This window comes from Nicotiana attenuata, unplaced genomic scaffold (assembly GCF_001879085.1).
Source record: "Nicotiana attenuata strain UT unplaced genomic scaffold, NIATTr2, whole genome shotgun sequence".
In the NCBI taxonomy this organism is placed as follows: Eukaryota; Viridiplantae; Streptophyta; class Magnoliopsida; order Solanales; family Solanaceae; genus Nicotiana; species Nicotiana attenuata.
The window spans coordinates 185,884-208,855 of NW_017671472.1; the positions used below are offsets into that span (position 1 = coordinate 185,884).

The window sequence follows — 22,972 nt, forward strand, 5'->3', positions numbered from 1 at the left end:
ATATCGTGAGCATCCGAGGCAACGTCGGGTCGCTTCAGAGTAGGGACTGGCGCCCTCTTCCTAGAAACGCCTCGACCTGTCGCCATAAAAAGAAGTGAGCAGGGTTGCAGAATTTACGAAGCAAAAATTAGAAACCTACTTGAAGGGACTTTGGGGCCATAACGCTGCATGAAGGCAGGCCAAGTGCGGGTCTCTTCCGCGTGGGGAAGCAAGCCGACAACCCATCTCCTGAGAATGGCAACGGGCCGGGGCGGATAAGCCATAGCTGTAATACAAAGGGTAGAATTGCAACAGTCACAAGTAACAAGGAATTTAACAAACTGCAATACTTACGTTTCGAATTCCACCTCTCTGGGAATCCGGCAGGATTAGATACCACGTGCTCGGTCCTAATAAAAAAATATTTGCGCCAGAATTCACGGCTCGGTCGGTCGTCGATTTTGACCACCAATCCTTTCGTACCACGGCCTCTCAAATGCACCATGGTCCCTCTTAGATAACAGGCACTGAACAGTTGTAGGAGGTGATGGATCGTGACTTCACATCCGGCCAACTCCGCGTACTTGGTCAGTAGCCGAAGCACCTTTACGGTATACGGCGTAAGTTGAGCCGGACACACATTATAGAATCGGCAAAACTCCTCCGCCAAAGAGAAAAGAGGAAGGCCATAACCAATCAAAAAGGGGTATTCATAAAAGGCACAATACCCCGGCCTATGAACATCCATATGATCCCTTCCCGCCGGAACCATCTCTATGTGGGTAGGTATGCCGTACCTCACGCGGAGATCATCCAAATGATTTTGTAACGACTCAGAAAGCGCTGGAGTCGGAGTGGGAGAGTCCTTGCTGAAATCGCTTCGAGACAAGGTATGTTTTGGCAGTAGGGCCTCCACCGTAAGAGGACTGATGTCCTCTTCTTCCTCCACCTCTCCACCATCGGAAGGTGGCGGCACGTTCGATGGAGCAGTCGCTGGGATTCCTTCATCGTTTCGGCGAGGTTTAGGCATGATCTCGGTTGGGAAAAAGTTGCACACAGCGCAGCAAAGAAAAAAGATATTCTCAATCGAAAGAAAATGTACCAGAATGCGAAAGTATACACCGAAGGTTTGGAATGCTTTTACAAATGACCAAAGTTTGAATCAGGTTAAACCCTTCCCCTATTTATAGGGTTGGGTGGCGCCAGAATCGAAGAGGTAGACTTCGAATCAGCGCGGGAAACTAAGCACCAAAGCTTTTGATTTCCTACCTCGAGAATACGCGCAATGATGACGCATGCGAACGCTGACGTCACACGGGGAAAGGCGTTTCGTTTCGACGCTCTGACAGTCATGATAACGGTCTCCTACCTGTCACGTCACAATTCTTTGACAAAGTCAAACTCTCCCTGAATGGAGGTACCGATTCCGCCCGTCGAGGACGCATCTCGCTGCGACCCCCACGAGCAGAGGGACTAACTGTATGGGGTCGAATTTGACCGACCACGTCCCTAAGTCAGCATGACCGACTGCTGAACATATGTGAGTCCTGATAGAAGGACGACTTAGGGATAATAAGAGGGACGACTCCATAGTCACGTCGGCCCCTCTACAGCATGTACTTTATTTTTGTCTTTTAATATTTAAAGAAGGACCCCCTACTATATAAAGGGGGTCTGAGCTTTGTAAAGGAAAATTTCATTTTCGGAAAGGAAAAACTCTCTTGCTCCCTCAGCTCTCTAAAATTATCTCTCTCTCTCTCATCTCTCTAAGATTATCGCTACCTCTCTCTCTCTCTCTCTCTCTCTCTCTCATATACATATACATATTATTGTTATAAGAGCCGATTATCAAGATCATCCTAGGGTTTATTATTCTTGAGTACGATTTACCCCTTCATCTATATTGATTGATTTGCATAAAAAGTGTAACAACTTTTGAGTCAAACAAAGTATAACATTAAGTTTGATATGGAAGGTCGTGGATTAACTAGCACACAATCATATACAAAGTAAATAGAGAAGGAAAAATAATATAAGAATTTAATGAGGTTCAGCTAAGCCTAATCTTCGGTCAGAAGCAAAGAGATTTTTTCAATTTGAATAAGAAAAATAGCACAGTACAAATAATTCCCACCTACAATCCCTATATATAGATCCCAAGTAATCCTAAACCTATAAGAGAATAATTTTTTCTATCTTACAATGACGATAAATTTCTCTTTCCCCAATCTATTAGAATAATGAGCCCAAACCTACAGAGATTATGGGCTTCCTAAAAATACAAAAAAATAATTTAAGACACAAATAACAAATCTTTCTTTTTGCTTAAACTCTCTTTATCAACAGGAACAACATCTCTATGCCTTGCTCTCATCTCTCGCAAGGGCTCTACCAATTACTATATATACCAATCAAGTCTAGGCAATGCCAAATTTTTTAAAAGACTCCATCTCAAGTGGAGGTTATTTCACTTGTTAAAAATAGTGAAGGTAATCAAGGGAAATTGGCGAAGATTTTTCATGTCTAAAGATGGATAAAATCATTCGGAGAGGAGAAATGAGAATGATGATGGTTCTTGGATAATTCCTTATCCGTGTTGAAATCAGATGAGAGATCAAAGGAGATATCTGAGAGAGATGGAACAAGGAGATGAAAGAGTAGGCAAAAAGAGAGTAAATAGGAAATTCAATTTTTTCGGGATTTAACTATACAATACTAATTTTTTTATGCTGCCTTTTCCAAACGTAATCTAAGGCCAAACATTTTCTAATTCCTATTATGTGTTATCACTCAGTGTTAATTTTTTTTAATTTGTGGATAATAAAATCTAGTCAAGAATATAAATGCCCAAAACAACAAAAACAAAAAACTTAAAGTTGGGGGAGTTTTATAGCTTTACCCATAAAAATCAAACTAATTACCCTTCTCTACCCATGTATTTTTCTGCCTTTTAAACTAATTACGCTTCATACCCATTGTAGCTTTTGTGGGCAATTGCCTCTTTTTCTCCTTTTCTTGTGATGACCCAAAAGGTCATCTCGTGTTTTAGAACCCAATTCGGGGTTTCGAGGTCCTCAAAACCTCATTTTCTCTCTTCTCAATTTGCGTGCGCAGTCCGAGCGCGGTTCCGGAAAGCCTTTATGTGAAAATTTGAGAAAATATTAAGTTTTATCCTTAAAATTGATTTAAGTTGACTTTGGTAAATATTTTGAGTAAACGGATCCGGACTCGTGATTCGACGGTCCCGGAGGGTACGTAGGAAAATATGGGACTTGGGCGTATGCCCGGAATTTAATTCCGAGGTCCCTAGTCTGAGAAATGAATTTTTGAAGAAAATTGTTAAACTGAAAATATGATGGTTTTTAGAAATTTAATAATGCTTGATCTTGTTGGTATTGGGCTTGTATTTTGGTTCCGGAGCCCGATACAGGTTTAATATGGTATTTAAGTCTTGTCTGTGAAATTTGGTAAGAAACGGAGTTTATACGACGTGATTCGGACCCTCGGTTGAGAAAATAGAAACTTTAAGTGTTCTTAAAAATTTCATTGATTTTGATATTAAATTCATAATTTTAGATGTTATTTTGACGATTTGATCGCACGAGCAAGTCCGTAGGATGCTTTTAGACTTGTGTGCATGTTTGGTTTGGAGCCCCGAGGGCTCGGGTGAGTTTTGTATAGGCCACGGAGTGTTTTGGACTTAAGAAATTTTTTTGGTATGTTGTAGGTCTTGCGAAGCCTTGCTCGCAAATGCGAGCATCGCATTTGCGAAGAACTTCGCATTTGCAGTCAGGAGGATGGGAAGGGGACCTTCACATTTGTGAAGTTCATCGTCGCAATTGCGACTTGAACAGTGGCCACATTTGCGAACAACTGTTCGCATTTGCGAAGACAGCAAGTGTCACGACCCAAACCCCGCACCGGTCGTGATGGCGCCTCTCGTGAAGACAAGGCCAGCCAACTAACCCAACTCGACTCTTTCAAAATAGTTAAACACAAATGAACGACAAGATACGACTTAATGATATTAATTAACAGATTTACAACCCAACACATCCCTAATCGGGGTGTCACAAGTCACGAGCATCCATAAGAATGAAATCTCCACTTTATAGTCTAGAAATACACTGAACAAGAATGATGAATAACATAGAAAGACAGTGGTGCTGCGAACGCTGGCAGTCACCTCGCTAAAACCTCTACAACTCTGCCTCCACGCAGCCAATACCCGCTACCGGGTGAACAAATACCTGTAACTGCACGCGAGGTGCAGGGAGTAAAGTGAGTACTCCAACTCAGTGAGTAATAAAGGTAAATAATAACTGAGCAGCAAGAAATCACGTAAAGCAACCAACATGCCATATAGAAGCCGGGTACAATTTTCTGAGAAAACAGTAAAATCTGTGAAATCTTTAGAAATACCTTGGCTCAGTTCAAATCTCTTTAAATGATCTTTTCAATAATTATGAAAATGATTTCAAAACAGTTAGTTCTGATAAGCACGGAAAATCCTCCCCTCGGGCTTAAATACCACAGTATAACAGGTCAAGAGGCAAATAAGTACACAAGATGAGCACATAAAAGTTCGCCCCTCGGGCAATATCTCAAACTGAACCCGCCCCTCGGGCTCACTCTCAACAACACTCTCAGCCCATCGGGCTCTCTCTCTCAGATCACTCTCAAAATAGTATCACATAGTAGCTGCTGCAGCGTGCAGCCCGATCCACATATTGTTGCGGCGCGCAGCCCGATCCACATATTGCTGCGGCGTGCAGCCCGATCCATAGCTCGCTGCGGCGTCGATCCCGATCCATATAGGTACCCGCGCTCACTGTGGGGGTGCAGACTCCGGAGGGGCTCCTACAGCCCAAGCGCTATATCACTGCGGCGTGCAGTCCAATCCAATATATATATACTGCTGCGGCGTGCAGCCTGATCCATATAATATATTGCTGCGGCGTGCAGCCCGATCCATATAAGTATCGCTGCGGCGTGCAGCCCGATCCATATATAATTCTCACATCCAGGCCCTCGGCCTCACATCACTCAGTGTATCCTCACATCTGACCCTCGGCCACACTCAGTCAGAATATCATCACAAGCCCCTCGGGCATTAGTAAAATTGTAGTCCTCAGCCCAGATTATCATTTAAAATATCATTTAAGACTCAAATCTGTGTAAAAGTGGCTGAGTTGTAAAATAGTGGAGAAACAATATGACTGAGTTCAAGTAATAAGTCAAAACAGTCAGTGAGGAAACAGTGAAAATAATCCCCGAAGGATTCAAATAGTTGGCACGAAGCCCAAATGTGGCAATCAGCCCAAACAGCAGTGATAACAAATAAATTCCAGTCAAATACGCAGTAAATTCATCAATCGGGACGGACCAAGTCACAATCCCCAGCGATGCTCTACCCCACGCCCACTATCCGGCGTGCAAGTCACCTCAATATAGCACTACGATGTGCAAATCCGGGGTTTCAAACCCTCAGGATATCATTTACAATCATTACTCACCTCGAACCGGTGAAATCTCTAGCTCGCGACGCCCTTGCCCCTCAAATCGGCCTCCACGCGCGTCGAATCTAACCAAAATCAGAGCGAATACATCACAATATGATAAGGGAACAATACCCAATCGAAAACAATCGAAAAATATCAAGAATCTCGAAATTAGCAAAACCCGAGCCCCGGGCCCACTTCTTGGAAATCAGAAAATTTAACATTAATGGATTCCTCATTTTCTCACGAGTTCATACATACTAAGAACTCTCAAATCCGAGCTCAAATGACCCATCAAATCCCAATTTGAAATATCAAAAACTTAAGCCCTAGTTCATCAATTTTAGGCTTAATTTCCATGAATTTCTAGACCAATTTCACAATATAATCGTGTTTTAAGTTCAAAAACCTTACCTCCAATCGATTCTCCTTGAATCCCTCTTCAATTTCCTTCAAAAAGCTCTCAAAAATATCAACAATGGAGTAAATGAGCCCCAAAATCGCGACTGACGTGTTTTAAAATATTCTGCCCAGGTATTTACTCTTCGCGATCGCGGAAGATGCTTCGCAATCGCGGAAAACAATTTTTCCAGCCCAAAATTTACTCTTCGCGATCGCGATGAACAGTTCCCAGCTCTTCCGGACAGCCTCCAGTATAACGGTCATAGCTTTTTGCGCACAACTTCAAATTCCAATTAATTTACATTTATGAAAACTAGACACAAGGGGCTACAATTTTCATTTTTGGATAATCTCCAAATTCTTTATAGATTGTGAGATATAAGCTTCCGAAGTGGGATCAACGCAACATAATATTTCTTCACCGTGATCGGGAAAGGCTTTCCGCGATCGCGATTCATTGGCACGTTTCTCACATTTTACTCACCGCGATCGCTACCTATTCCCCGCGATCGCATAGAGCACTGCTGCAGCCAAAAACCAGCAGTTAAAAATGGTCTAAAAATGGTCCGAAACCACCCCGAAACTCGCCCGAGCCCCCCCGGGACCTCAACCCAACATGCCAACCAATCCTAAAACATCATTCAAACTTGTTCCAATCTTCGGAATGCTCAAAACAACATCAAAACTCAAATTTTTCATCGGATTCAACCTTAAAATTTTCAAAAACTCTAAAAACACATTTTCGATCAAAAAGTCTACCAAACCTCGTCCGAATGATCTGAAACTTTGCACGCACATCCCAAATGACATAACGGAGCTACTGCAACTCTCGTAATTCCATTCCGACCCCTATATCAAAATCTCGCATATCAACCGGAATTTGCCAAAATACTAACTTCGCCAATTCAAGCCTAATTCTACACCGGACCTCCAAAACCACTTCCGATCACACTCCTAAGTCACAAATCATCTCCCGGAGCTAACCGAACCATCGGAATTCATATTCGAGCCCTCTAACTCATAAGTCAACGTCCGGTTGACTTTTCCAACTTAAGACTTCTTAAAAGAGACTAAGTGTCTCATTTCTTATTAAAACCACTTCAAATCAACTCGATTACACAAGATATGGATAATGAAGCATAAGGAAGCTGAAAATGAGGAAATCGGAGCGGTAACTCATGAGATGAAGGGTTGGGTCGTCACAGCAAGCTAGGCCAAGCTTCGCATTTGTGAAGCATTGGCCGCATTTGCGAGTTCGCATTTGCGAACCTGTGATCGCAAATGCGATACCTGCAACTATTCAAAACGAGTTTTGGACGGGATTTTCAATTCATTTCTCAAATTTTCAAACCCTAAGCTTCAAGAGGCGATTTTCTAAAGAGTAGTTCTTCCCCAAATCATAGGTAAACGATTTCTAACTCATTTATTTCAATCTATTTCGTCTTTTTACAAGATTTCATGACAAAATCTAGGGTTTTCATGGGAAAATTGAGTGTTTTGGGTAGAATATAGGAATTTCGAAATTTGGGGAGTTAGACCTCAAATTGAGGTCGGATTCCAAAACTAATTACATATTTTGGCTCGTGGGTGAACGGGCAATCGGATTTTGGTCCAAACTTCGAGTTTTGACCAAGCGGGCCCGGGTTCGGTTTTTGACTTTTTGGGAAAATTGTTGGGAATTCTATAATTATGCATTAGAATTGATTTCTTTGGCTTCAATTGAAGTTAATAAGTTAATTATGAATAGATTCGGGCGGATTGGAAGTAGAAACTAAAGGAAAAGTGGTATTTGAGGCTTGAGTTTGGTTGTGGAATCGAGATAAGTGTTGTGGATAACATTAGCTTGAGGGATTAGGTGTTGTTGCCTTATTTGCTACATGTTTATTTGTTAAGTACGATGTATAGGTGAGGTGACGAGTATCTATACATTGTTGTCGGGTCATAGTTTGCGAGTGAGTCTTATACTTGTGACCGTTGTGTTACTTTATATGTGTTGTTCCTGCTGAAACTAGTTATTACTCATGTTAAACAAGTCTTATTATGTTTTTCGTGGTTTGGATACTGGTTGAGTATTGGCTCAAGTTGAGATTTATGTTGTGAAATTAAATGATGAAACGAAGTTGTTTGATTGTGATGACCTTGCCAGGTTGTTATTGTTTCTGTTGTTTCTTATGGTGAGAAAAAGTGATAAAGCACGAAGGGTAATGTCGTGCACATTTCTATTATTCTTATGGTGAGGAAGAGTGATAAAGCACGAAGGGTGATGTCGTGCACATTTCTATTATTCGTGTGGTGAGGAAGAGTGATAAAGCACGAAGGGTGATGCCGTGCAAGTTTCTATTATTGATTGCATGGTGAGGATTGAGAGTAAAAGCACGAAGGGTGATGCCGTGCATTTTCTGTTTGCTGTGTTTACTTGTTGTTATAGGTTCAAGTGTACTAGCTGTTTAGATTCCTTTACTGCTGAGATTCTTTATGTTGGAACCCCCATAGCATGTTGCCCCTTCCCGTACATTTCTGCTTAATTTCTATTGCTTGTTATTCTGTTAGTATATTATTTAACTGCACAGGTTTATATAGTTTGTCGTGTCCTAGCCTCGTCACTACTTCGCCGAGGTTAGGCTCGGCACTTACCAGTACATGGAGTCGATTGCACTGATACTGCACTTGCACTTTCTGTGCAGATCCCGGTACTGGACCATACTGATCAGAATTTGGGTTGCTGCCTTCAGTCCACAGGAGACCCATGGTAGATCTACCGGCGTTCGCAGACCCTGGAGTCCCCTTCCCTCTATTTTAGATTCTTGTTTTCTTTTATTCCGAAAAACAGATGTATTTTCCTTGAAGCCACTGTTTGCAGAAATTCTTAGACGTTCGTGGATTGTGACACCAGATCAATGGGGTAGTTGTGTTTTAGAGTTTTGAACTAATATAAAATTTCCGCGCTTCATATCTGTTTAGCTTTAATTATTATTTATTACTGTTCTGGTTAATGATTAATGTGTTAGAACCGTATTTGTTGGCTTGCCTAGCATTCAAGAGTTAGGCGCCATCACGATCCCGACTGTGGAAAATCCGGGTCGTGACATTTCTTTTTTCTCGTTTTTCCTTATTCTTTATTTTTTTTCCTCCTTTTATATTTATTTTTCAATCATATTATTTTTTATTTCTTTTTCCACCATAATCTGATTTCATGCTCAATTTTGGAACCTTTTTTTTAACCTTTTATTCATTTTCTTTATTTCTTGTTTCTTTTCTAATTTCATTTCTAAAAAAATTCTTTTATTTTCTTGTTTCTACATAATCTAATTTTTACTCACTTTTTTTTCTCATTTTCTTTATTCTTCTTTTTTTCCTGTGCGATAATAAATAGATAACTCATATAATAAATATTCTTTCACCTTTTATTAATATAATCGATATAATATATCTTTGTCTTACTTTTTCTCATTTTCTTTTTATGTAGATCAGTTATAAGAACAACTTATACATTACACCTGTTTTCTCTTCTCTTTTATACCTTTTATTTTGTTTCATTTTTTCTTTTCTAATTTCATTTATTATTATTTTTAAATTATTTTTATTTTAATTGTTTCATAATGTAATTATGCACATCTTTTTTGCTCCTTTATTTTGTTTCCTTTTTTTATTTATTTTTTCTCTATTTTTTTCATTATATCAATAAAAGATAACTGATATAGTATATTTATTTATTTGTTTATTTATTTTATTATATATTAATTATTAGAAAATAATTTATTGTAGCATATAGTAAACCAAAATGATATATTAGTAGTAGTTGAATTATATTATTGCAATATACTATGATACACATACGGTATATATCATATACTGACAGGTATCATAAAAGACTAGTCATTTCTTCAACAAACAATACTCATCAATCCTCTATGATACCCACATGGTATATATCATATACTAACATAGTATCATAGAGGTCCAGTTCATTCCTTCCAAAAACAAACTCAGTCCTCTATGATACCCAAATAGTACATATCATATACTGATATGGTATCATAGATGTCAGGTTCATTCCTTTCAAAAAGACACCAGTCCTCTATGATACCAACCTGATATATGGTATCATAGAGGACTGGTTCATTCTTTAAAATAAAAATATTAATCCTTTATAATACCCATATGGTATATATCATATACTGTCAGGGTATCATACAGTACTAGTTCATTCTTTCAAGAAAATTAACAGTATATTGTTATAATTTATTATATACTTTTGAATTAATTACTATATACTAATATAACATATAGTATAACATGTTGGTATATAATACAACTTTGTATTCTTTGCTAGTTTTACTTAATTTTTTCCTAAAATACCAAAAATCTACTCCAAAAATCTCCACCAAATTTACTCAAAATTTATCCATATCCTTGAATCAATATTTCGAACACGACTCAGTAAAAATCGAATAAAAAAAATTATAAAGTGAGATTTTTCCTATTATTTTCATGGTACTCCATTAAAAATTCATTTAAGAAAACATTCGCAAGGACCTAGATGGAAAAATGAAAATAAAATAAAAAATGACATATATAGTTATATTATATTGTATACTATAAACAGTATAATGTTTCTATAACCATGACTTTAGCTTTGCACAATAGCACCTAGATGATTCAATAAAATAGTAGTCGAAGTATACTCTTATGGTATATTGTAGCATATTCTTGCAGTATATTGCCTATTATTACAATATACCGTAACAGTATAATCTATACTATAATAGTATTGCAATATATCTATATACTCCTACAGTATATTGTATACCATAGCGATTACTATTAGGCAATTGTGTTCTTCTTTTATTATTACAGTATACCGTTGCAGTATATTGTATGCTCTAACAGTATATTGTTGCAGTATAGCTATATACTCCTACATCATACTGTATATTGTAGCAGTACATTATTAGGTAATTGTGTCTTCGATTTTCAGCTGAAAAATTTGATCTCAATCACCTCAAATCAGCTTCAAACGCGATCAAATTTCAGTATGAACTTCTAGAAGGTACTATAAGTAATATTTAATAACACCAACTTTGAATCAAACAAGAAATTTTCAAAATAAAATTTTAAATTCAAGAGCTTCAAGCCCAACAATGATGGATATTTGACATCAAAATTCAGATGTAGGAAGCTTACTCGAAGATACTATAGGCAATATATACCCACTTCAAATCTAATATTAAAATCTTCAAGTTGCAAAATCAGTAAATTTTAAATTTTGGAAAAAGACTTTAAGAAAATCTGTAAAATTTTAATTTTATCAAAAAATCCGAAGTGCAAAATCCGAACAAGCATGAGATTTTGACAGAAAATTGATGAGATTACATGAAAAATAACTGGGTCAACTGGATTTGCTAGTCTATTAAAAAGGAAAACTCTAGGATTTTGCACTTCAAAGGGGAACGATAATGTTTTCCACTAGATTAAGCTAGCGCTGAGAAAACAAATCAAAAGGCAAAAGGAAATAGGTAGGCTGAGTAAAATATTTCTGCCGCGTAGGTAGTTTTTGTAACAAACTTTCATATGGGTAATTACAGGTAATTATTTTGGGTTGTTGGGCATTTAGTATAGTTTTTCCTTTTAAATTTGCGGGCTAGAAAGTCCAAATTAATGAAGATTCATTACACACGATCTAGCCTCGAGTTCTCTTATACAATTTATCATGGAAGTTTTACCTAAATATGTCTAATTGTAAATTTGCAACGACTCGATCGATCGTTTTGAGTATTAGAACCTCATTCCCCTATTTGATGCTTTCGGTATGTATATTTGACGTTTTATGACTTGTGAGAATGGGTGTGCTTCGAGATTGCGGAGAGTAACTTGGGGTCGGGAGCTGGTGTGCTTCTGATATTTTAATCAATTGTATGACAACATGAGCTTTTTCTTTCATGCTAGCAATCATGTTTAGGATTACTGCCTCTTAATTAGCCAAGATGGGCTATTCGTGACATTGTTGTTATACTTAATTTTTGCCATAGTCATGCTTAACATCTTGTGCACATATCCGCACCTTTATTATTATGTCCTTGTGTACCTTACAGATTATTTGTGAGCATATGCCTCTTTAAAGATAAAATATTATTTTGGATTGCTTTGATTATGGCACATTTGGACATATTAATCGGATTGATTTGGAAGTGGCACGAGGTTTCTACCGTGCAGTTATTGTGGCATTGTTATTGTTATCGCACGAGATCTTTGTCATGTAATTATGATAATATTGTTACTATTACGGCACAAGGTATTTACCGTACAACGTGTGGCTATGGATCAATCCTATTAGGGTCACTCTCTCATGTTTCACTGATGGTGTGTACACATGTTATGATAAATTGATAGATGTTTGGTTGATTCAAATATAGAATCCGATGCAATAATTTTGAGCATAAAGGTGGAAGCATTGACCATTCAAGTGGATCGCTTATGCCTTATCATGCATTCTACTTGTTTTCTATATTGAATTTGTCACGACCCGAGATCACAAATTCAATATAGAAAACAAGTAGATAAATCCTAACATTCACTTGCTAGGCAAGCCAACGTTGGCTAAATATTTAACCAATTTTTAACACTTTAAAAGCAGAACATGATGATTAACGAGTTGTAAAATCTGAAAAATACATATGACAAATCCTTAAATAACATGGCCTATACTAATCCAAGAAATCTGGAGTCGCAAGTACATGAGTGACTAGAATACTACAAATAAGGTCTGATGAAAATACATCTGTTTGAGCAAAATAAACAGTAAAGACAGAATAGAAGGGGACTTCAGGGACTGCGAACGCCAAGCAGCTCTACCTCAGGTCTACGGGGCAAGTCAAATCCGAGCGAACTCCTCTGCGCACCACTTGGACCAACATCGGAATCTGCACAAGAAGTGCAAAAGTGTAGTATAAATACAACTAATTCTATGCACTCTGTAAGTGTCGAATCTAACCTAGACGAAGTAGTGACGAGACTATGATAAGACACTCACTATAAACCTGTATGAATATTAATAAAAGACAACAGAAATATAGGGGAAAGCAAGTAATTAATAAGAACGAGACCTAAAGGTCAACTAACAGAGGGCCCCAGAATAACATTATCTCAAATTCCTCATATCATAGTACCGGAATAGAACACTACAACTACAATTACTACAACACATCAAACTCTGTTCCGGCGCGTAACCCGATCCCAACAATATCATAATATCTGTTGCGCTGTGTAGCCCAATCCCAATATCATATCAATATATGTTGCAGCGTGTAACCCGATCCCATTATCAATTCATTTCAATATTGTTGCAGTGGACAACCCTTTCAATATTAACTCATAAACATGAAAAATTCAACATAACCACATTTCGTAATTTTCGCTCAAAAAGGAAATAAGGCGTATAGGACATCAAGGAACTACCAATACAACATAGAATAACCAATATCTTGTATTCATATACCTCGACAAATCATCATTTCAAGAATAGCTAAAGGACTCACATAATCGGAATAACATAATAAAGTGCAACAAGTAATGTAAAGACAATAAAGGCAAGTAAAACATAAGACAATGAAGATATACAATTAATACAAGTAGGAATATATAGAAGATAAGCATATATTGAGTGAGAACTGAATAAATCGAAACAAGTAACAACAAAATGATAGATAACAAGTAAGGCATGGATAAAAAGTAAGAACATGTAGCAATCAAAGCATGTAACGAAATATAACATGAAGTAAATGACGACGTAAAGGTAAATAGCCCAACCCGCATTCTTTAACCCATGACAATGCATATACACCTGTCACCTTGCATATATGCCGCCCCACATATAATTCACGTAGCAAATACACCAAACAAGTCCTAATTCTCTCAAGTCAAAGTTAAACACGATACTTACCTCTTTCCGCAACCAAATAAATACTCAACCACGGATTTTCCTTTAGAACAAGCCTCCAAACAAAACGAATGTAGCCAAATATCATTCAAATAATTACAATTAAGCTTTACAATCTACCCACGAATGAAAAAGGTTCAATATTTAGCTAAATTAAAAAAGTCAACACCACGCTCGCTTGGTCAAAACCCGAGAGTCGGACAAAAACCTGATTACCCATTCACCTCCCGAGCCCGGTTATGCGATTTGTTTCGAAATCCGACCTTATTTTGAGGTCTAAATCTTAATTTTATAAAACTCCTAAATTCTACCCAAAATCCCTAAATTCTACCATGAAATTCTTAGATTTGATGTTAAAAATTTCATGAAAAGTAATGGCAAATGAATTACAGTTGCTTACAAATGAATTTGAGGAGAAAAGGTTTTTCAAAAATTGCCTCTAGAGTGTTTAGGGTTGAGAAATAGTGTAAAATGAGCTAAATCCTGATTTTCCCTCTTTTATCCAGCTGCAGACGTCACATTTGCGATGTCTTATTCATAAATGCTGTCACACCTCCTTTTTCTACCCCGAAAGGGATATATAAGGGAGTTTTTCCAATTTAAGTGACAATCAAAATGGGATTATTATTTAAGATCAGAGTCGCCACTTGGGATAGTTTATGGTGTCCCAAGTCACCAGTTTAAAATCCCGAATCGAGGAGATTTGACTCTGGTTTAATGTCTGCGAAACACAGAAATCCGGGTAAGGAATTCTGTTAACCCGGGAGAAGGTGTTAGGCACTCCCGAGTTCCGTGGTTCTAGCACGGTCGCTTTGATTATACTTGGCTTAATAAAATTGTTTAATTACTAATTTTAGAACCTATGTGCATTTGCCTTTTTAATTAAGAAATTATCTTGAAACAGGTCACGCGTACGTGTACCCATTTGTTTGGTGCGTCAAAAATCATGTCACGCAAACGTGTCCACAATTAATAACGCTTTATTTTATTAAGAAAGTTTGGCCGAAGTTGCGCGAACGCATACTCCGATTTTGTTTTTAGAATCGTAATTATGTCACGCGAACGTGTACACAACCACAATGGTATATTGAACGTGCCTAAAGCAAACTACGAATATCATTTTTAATATCTAAGTCATAAAATTAATATGAGGGCCATAGGGATTCAATTATGAATGACACACCTCGTCCTAGAGAACTATATTTAATTAAAGAGGACTATATTAATAACAAATTTATTATTAAGAAAGTTTGATCGAAGTTGCGCGAACGCATACACCGAATTGGTTTTTAGGATCGTAATTATGTCACGTGAACGTGTACATAATCACAATTGTATTTTAACACGCGCCTAAAGGCTTTTCTATGAATGGCATGTCAATTCTTAATATCTAATTACAATATTTGTGAGGGCCATATGTGATTCGATTATTAAGCCCATTTTCGGTGTGAGCTTAAGCTCAGGACTATTTTAAAAAAGGAGACTGGGCTAGAAATCGAGCCCAGAAGTGCAGCCAAACAGATGGTCGCATATATCAAGTGGGCCACCAAGTCCAGGCTCAATTCTCCAACATACACAATAAACTATTTTGGGGAAAAGCTAATGCTATTGGAGGTTGGGCTCAAGATAGAGCCAAAAAGAAACGTACATAGCTGGAGTCAAACAGGCCCGACCAGAATTCCAGGCGGCCCCATTTGGGCCTGATTCAATCCTCAAAAACCATGGCATGAGTGTATCGAGGATTAAGGCCCTACTGAGGCCCTAAGTGGCCACCAATCACATGGAACAACATCATATGCAACTCCCAAAATTACAGCAATAACAATCATATTATAAACCTCAAATTATTACTGCTACTAATGCTACAACATGAACTTGAATCACGAAACTATTTATCAACTATACTACTACGTACACGATTGTTCTATCAAGTTAAAGTCCTGAAAATATACACATGCTGAACACTATATTTTAAACATGCTAGAGCCAAGTTCTACATACTCCACAATAATAAGCTCTCAGACCTTCACAGAGAACACCTTCCATTAAACAAATAGCCATCAAACATATCCTAAGATAAACCGTACGAATACTACAGTAAACTGAAGCTATTAAAGGACTAAGTGAATTTAGGAGAAACATGGGAGTAAAATTAAAAGGGAGCATTTGGTATTAGATCCTCGATTTCAACTACATATCTCAACCGGAACAACAACCTTGCATTTAATAGATCATTTAAGGTCCAAGAAGTACCTGGATAATAAAACAAAGCAAAAAGGAAATGAGAACTTCAGCAAGGTCGGAAGTGTGAGCAAATCAGCAAATCAACAGCAAGCTTCCCTTAGTCCATCTTTAAACCCAGATAAACCAGAATCCCTTGAAACTTTTAAGTTCATACTAACAGTGAAAACCAAAGAGCAATTCCAACCAATTTTCAGCCAAAAATGATGCAGAGACTTTGAGTGTTTTTTTAGGGTCTGAATCTGTTTGTGTATTTCAGAACTTTGATGCAGGGAAATATGCTTGAAAATCTGATCTCGAGTGAAGGAAATGGCACTCTTTTATAGGCCTCTAAGGCCATGTTCTCCAAAAACAGCCTTGGAAATTATTCCCAGCCTGCAAAAGGCATCTTTTTAACTACCTAGACAGCTGGCTGTCCCTCATTGGCCTATGCATTTTGTGCAAACCAAATGAGGGCAGCTGCCCCAGGTTCTAGAAACTTCCTATACCAAGCCTTATCTGAAAAAAATCCTATTTCTAACTCCCAAATTACCCCCCCCCCCCCGTTAAGTTTTTAGCTATTCAATTAACACCCTAAGAGTTTCAAGCATTTACAAACCTAGATGATAGAAACAAATATGCTAATATCTTCAAACGGATTGAAAGCAAATGAAATTCAAAGCTGAAAAAGGTATCTAACAACTGGTGAACGAACCTAAACCATGACATCAATTCATAATGAACTAAGCTATACAAGGAACCCTAAATGGAACTTTCACAAGTACTGGAATAATCAATGCATTCTAAAACAAAATTGTTAACTAAAACATGCTCAAATATACCACAACAATGCAATTGAACCTCAAATTATGCCTAAATTCTTCTAACATAAGCTGAAATCAGAAAATACCATCGAAACAGAATTAATTCATGCATTGAACTAAATTGACTTATGTGATGAAACTCTAATCCGAAATCCTAAATACACAAACAAACAGATGACACATAAAACCTAATATGCAACTGACAGAATTGAGAGGAAGAGATCGGAAGAAAGAAGAGAACAAAGATGAATAAATGACTAAAGTCCAGGAAGCCGATTTAATCAACCAGACGATCAACAAAAGCAAAAGCAGCAGGCTGGCCAGGTTCAGAATGCTTTCGATGAGGCTTGAAACTGACCCAAACGATTATTCTGGACAAGAATAACCTATTTGGGCGAGCTTCCAACCAAGACGAACAAAGGTTCAAAGAAATCCCAAAATCAGAAATTAGGTTGAACCTAAATCCGGGATTCGACAAGTTTTGGAGATTTTTTGGGGAAATTGTTAAGGATTTTGGGTTTGGGGAGGCCTAGTGATTATAGGGTGTAAGTTTGGGTCGGTTTGAGTGAGTTAGGGTTTTTGGGGTTGGTGCTTTAGATCTGAAATCGGAAGAGATTGGTAGGGATTTGAAGGAATTGGTTTAGGGATTTGGAAAGAGGAAAGAAAGGGGGTTTCCTGGTAAAAATTTGGGGAGGTTTGGACCACCAGAACCGCCATGAGGCGATTTCTGGTGGTGGTTAGTGGCAGAGGCGGCGAGGTTCTTTTAGGCAGCTAGGGTTTGATGGCTTGGGGACGAGGGAGATGAGGAAGGGGGATCTAGGGTTCGACCGGGGTTCTGACAGTTATATAGTTGGGGAGGGATGAGTTCCGGGCCGTTGGATCTCAATGATCCAATGGTTGTGATGAGGAGTTCAGAAACGGCGTCGTCTTGGGGCTTATATGGGAACTGGACCAGGTAAAGGGAGTGGCCTGGGGCGGATTGGGTAAAAGGGGGTTGGGCTTCAGCAATTTTGCTCAATTAAACAGCCTCTTTTCTTTTTTTCTCTAATTCTCTTTTTTTTTCTCTTTTTCAATTGTTTTTCTTTTCCTTTTCTTTAATAAATAAAATTCTAAACTAAATTCCTAAATTATCTAAATTGCAAAACTAACCACTTTCTAAAAATAATAAAAGTTCCTTGATCCTAAATTAAAAGAGAAAAACTACTATTCTAAAATTAAAACTAAAAATGCCAAAATGAACCATTTTTGTGATTTTCAATTTTAATAAGATAAATAATTAACTAATTAATCCTAAAATGTAAAGACAAAACCTAAATGCAATGCATGGTATTTTTTTGATATTTTTTCATGATTTTTACTGGAAATTAAACATGCACAAAAATGCAAACAATTAATAAAATCCTATAAAATGGCAAATAATTAAAAAAATCTATTTTCTTGAGTTTTATAGGAGTAACTCATATAGGTCAAAAATCATGTGCTCACAACTGCCCCTCTTTGCTCGGAAACACGAAGAGTTTTCGTGCAAAGATAAAGTGAGCAGATACGAGTGATTTTTGCCCGTTTGAACACTCCGTGGGAAGCATTTTTGAAAGATTTGACCGCGCACTGCTTCCGAGGTTGCCTACATATCCTTGGCTATAAAGGAATCAGGTCAGTGTAGTTCGAAAAGTTTTGGTAGCTGGGACTACCGAGAAGCTGTGATTTCACTGTTGATGTTGCTGCTGTTGCTTGCTGAACTCCTTATTATACCTTGTCAAAACCAAAAGAAGCTAAACTAAACTATGATATATGAATTACAAGAATCCTATCTACGTATCTTCAAACTTGATCTTGCGGCTCTGTGTTGCATCTTGAGCTGTTGACTCGTACTTCCCAGGTAACTTCCTTTGTTGCTGACTTGAAATGCATTCTGAAATGACTTCCCTTGTTTTCCAGGTGGGCGCCTGATTGCCAAAACTTGAACCGTCTTCCCTTGAAACTTGAACTATTTTCCCTTGAAACTAGTGCTGTCTTCTTTTCCCATGAAATTTGAACTATTTTACTTTGAAACTGCTTTCCCTTGAAACTTGTGCTGTCTTCCCTTGTTCTCCAGGTGGGCGCCTGATTGCTTAACTTGACTTGTTTTCTCTCGAATCTTGAGCTATTTTCCCTTGTTCTCCAGGTGGGCGCCTGATTTCTTAACTTGAACCGTCTTCTTTCGAAACTGCTTTTCCCTTTGAATTGTCTTCCGTTCCCTTGAAATTTGAGCTGTTCTCCCTTGTTCTCCAGGTGGGGGCCTGATTGCTGAACCTGAACTGCCTTCCCTTCCCTTGCAACTTGAATTGTTTTCCCTTGTTCTTAAGGTGGGCGCCAGATTGCTTGAACCTGAACTGCTTTCCTTTCCATGGAACCCTATGTGGTCTTCCCTTGTTCTCCAGGTGCGCGCCTGATTGCCGAAAGTTAAATTGCCTTTCTCTGAAACTTGAACTGTTTTCCTCTAAACTTGAGTTGTTTTCCCTTGTTCTCCAAGTGGGCGCCTGATGACAACAAAACAGACAAAGCAAAAGAAATTTTTCTGCCTCAGTTTGATATTGAGAACATCTATGAGTGTTAACCGACTCTTGTTATCAAAATCAGTTCTAAGCTAAATTTCCTTATCCTGAAAATTTCAAACCGAGTCTCATCTTCAAAAGTGAAAACTTAAATGCTGAATTATACTTCCCAAAAGAAAAACTCTCGCGAGACCTTGTCACTTGCGAGGGTCTCGAAACTTACTAAATCCCGTTATCCGGGAGAGTATTGAAAACTTACCGCCGAGCCTGTCTGGCACCTGCTTTCTTCACGGTGGGTTTCTCCGGAACAAATAAAATTTCTGCCCCTGTTTCAATCAAAGAAAAATCTTGTCAGTTTGAAAATGCGGTGGTTAGTTTGTGGCATTCTTGCTGAGGGCGTCCTTTCCACTGTCATGCTTTGTTCTGCTCAACTGCATCCGACCGGCAAGGAATTGTTTCCCCTTCTGATTGAACCTTAACCACGGGACCCTGAATGACTTGAGTGCCCTATACTCAACCTGCTGTTTTGGCATTTCTGTCTTCCCAATTTGACTCTTTGTATTTCTCCCCACAATTCATGAAACCACTTGATTACTTGAACCTTGGCTAACACCTTATTTTTCATTGTGCATCATGCTATTTCTGGCATGATGTGGCCGCACTTCGCTTTGCACTTTGGAAGTTGGTAATAAGCTTTGCAATCCCTTCTTGTTTGCTTGGCAAGTCTAACAAGAAATCTTGGAGAAAGTAGACCCAAAAGGAAATGAAATGCAATGACTTCGAGGGTTATGAATAAAGAAGAAAATTCAAGACAGGGAGACTGTTTGAAGAAGAAAAGGAAAAAAAAGGACTTATCTGAGTGAGGCTGCAAGCATCAGTGGTCATAACATATTTCAAATGAGCATTAGAGAATTTAGTGGCTCCAAACCCAAAGTTTAAGTGTCACTAAGTTTTATACTTATTTTTAATAACTACGGTGCCTGGGCCAGCTTGCGTACACCTCAACTAATCCCACGGGATACTTGCTACTTCCTGCCAACAACAGGTACCAGGTAACTCTATCCACCAACGCTTGAACAGATGTGAAGAAACCACCCACCATTTTTTATCTCCTCTAGGATTTGAACCTAAGACCTTGTGGTTCTCAACCCACTTCATTGATCACTAGGCCACACCCTTAGGTGTCCACTAAGTTTTATACTTAGCAATAGTTTGTTGCTATCATAGGTGATTTACTAGAAGAGAAATAAGGATGACAAGACAAATCAGACTTTTAGAAGCTATCATGAAGATCACATTTGCATATGCATCTATATTTTTGTTGAAATTTGGGACTGGTATATGATTCATGTGACACATTCAAATGTAATTTTGAATGATCATTGTAAATAATCTTACAATTTATTGTATATGAAATTTTACAAAATAAACTTTTGATTTTAGTACGATGAAATGTTGCACCTTTTAGAACCCTTGATCACATGGGCCTATTAGTTTCATATTTGTTAGTACACTTGAACTATTTTTCTTAAATCTCATGAATGAATTATTAACTAATTTTTCAATATAGTTAGTGTGCAAATTTAGATATAACTACATAAATACATAACTTTCAAATTTTCAAAATATCACAATATGACCCTCGAGACTACCAATTTGGGAATAAAAAGAGTACTAGGATAGCACACATAACCACAGACATTTAGATAGATAACAAGTCTCTTTTCACAGATTGCCCTAGAGTAAACAAGGATCAAGAGATGGCATAAAAGGGTCAAAGGGGCTCAAGAGGTTGGAATTTCAAACATTTGAAGCCACCATAGTACTTTATTATTGATATTTCAAACACTTTTTTATAAGTGATATGTAGCAATATCCCAGTTTCTGATATACTTTTCCTTTTAAGCTGTCCCAAAAGAATATTATATTTTTCTATTAAGAAATAACTTAAATTTTAAACTTTTTAATTTTTTCAGTAAAATTATTTATAACCAAACAAGTTTATTAGTTTATTTTAGACCACATCTTTCTTAAATTCAGCACAGCCGCATAAATTGGACGGAGAGAACCAGCAAGAAGTAGATGTTGTAAAAAGTTACAGTCTTGATATCTTAGACTTTTTTCTAGAAAGCTTCCTACTTCTACTACATAAAGTAAAGAAGATTTACCTTGCTCAATTTGAAAAGAATTTTGTTTTCTGCAGTCATTCTTTGGAAATCTTTCTTCTTCTTCCACCTGAAGAACTTTAACCACCTTACAACCTGTCTTTTTCCCTTCAATTTCTTCCTTTTGATTTTACCTTCTCCAGAACTCTCTTCAACACCAGCAGCTGATTCCACAGCTTTGCCAACCGTACAGAAACCCCGACCCAAATATACGCATCCAAGATCACATTTGGGTGCTCTTAGGTGTGACCCAACAGCGACTCCGCCAAGTAAAACCTTGCATTTTGCAGTAAAAGGACTACTAAACTATGAGATTTTTGCAAAATTATTTGTGTCTATGTATGTATTTTTGGAAAGAGAGATAAATTAATATACCTGGTTCTTTGTTGGGGTAAGGAATGGGATAAGAGAGGTTGAAAGATGAAGGGATTGGAAAAGAGATGTTTGAGCTGCCGTGATTTGCAGATAGTTCCCGGTAACAAACTTCTTCCAACCATTTTCACCGTTCTTTCTGCTCTTCGGCGGGAACCAGAAAACCGGAGTTGCGTTTTCCAGATATTTCAATGGGCTTCTGTTAATGCGTGTGGGCCTTACTTATAAAGGGGTAGAAATGACACCAAATAGCCACTCTAATAAGGGCTGCTATTTAAAAAGGAAATTTTACGGTACACACCCTATTTATTATAATTTATAAATCAAAATTATTTTAAAATATTATTTCTATAATTATCTTTTATATTTTATAGCAAAATATTATTTATGGTATATACTACAATTGAGGCATGAAATACGCTATTTATGCTACGTACCTATTTTTAAGGTGATTGTTGTTACTGTATTCATAAATACATGGCGCGAATACATGTGAATACATGCGCGTACAGCTGGACTGCCCTGAGTTTAGGCGCTTTTTACTCGTGAATACAGCAGCGCAAATACATGTGAATATATGCGCGTACAGCTGGACTACCTTGATTTTAGGCGCTTTTTGCTGCTATATTCATGGATACATGGCGCGTATACATGTCAATACATGCGCGTACAGCTGGACTATCCTGATTTTTAGGCGTTTTTTACTGTTGTATTCATGAATACGGTAGCGCGAATACATGTGAATATACTACCGTAACAACTAAATAGTAGTTATAGGAAGTAATTATATATATGATAGTTATAGAAAGTTAACAGCCACTAAACAATAGTGATTTATGAATATTCCTCATTTAAACATGCACCTAGGGAACCACCCACTGTCGACTATGATCATTGTCGAGTGAAAAAAAGAAAATTGTCTTCATTATTACCTCTCCACATTTTAATCTATGTATCATACTTTTTTTAAGTTGTTTAAAAAATGTAATATTATACATTTAGTAAATTGTTAATTTAACATTTTAATTTTATCTTTAAT

The 22,972-nt window shown here is 37.6% G+C and overlaps 1 protein-coding gene across 2 annotated transcripts; it reads right to left on the reverse strand.

Annotated features, from left to right (window-relative positions):
* Nucleotides 1–12,557: 12,557 nt before the first annotated feature.
* On the reverse strand, nt 12,558–22,208 carry LOC109208504. 2 transcript variants are annotated; one of them, XM_019371629.1, is made up of 3 exons: nt 21,937–22,208; nt 21,565–21,859; nt 12,558–12,802 (listed from the first exon to the last, which is right to left on the reverse strand). In XM_019371629.1, the coding sequence occupies exons 1-3, from the start codon at nt 22,056–22,058 to the stop codon at nt 12,731–12,733; spliced, it is 489 nt and encodes a 162-aa protein (XP_019227174.1). In that variant the 5' UTR covers nt 22,059–22,208; the 3' UTR covers nt 12,558–12,730. The 2 variants fall into 2 exon arrangements, with proteins under 2 accessions (XP_019227174.1, XP_019227175.1); XM_019371630.1 differs by lacking the exon at nt 12,558–12,802 and adding an exon at nt 15,535–16,071 and having other exon boundaries at nt 21,937–22,206.
* Nucleotides 22,209–22,972: the final 764 nt, after the last annotated feature.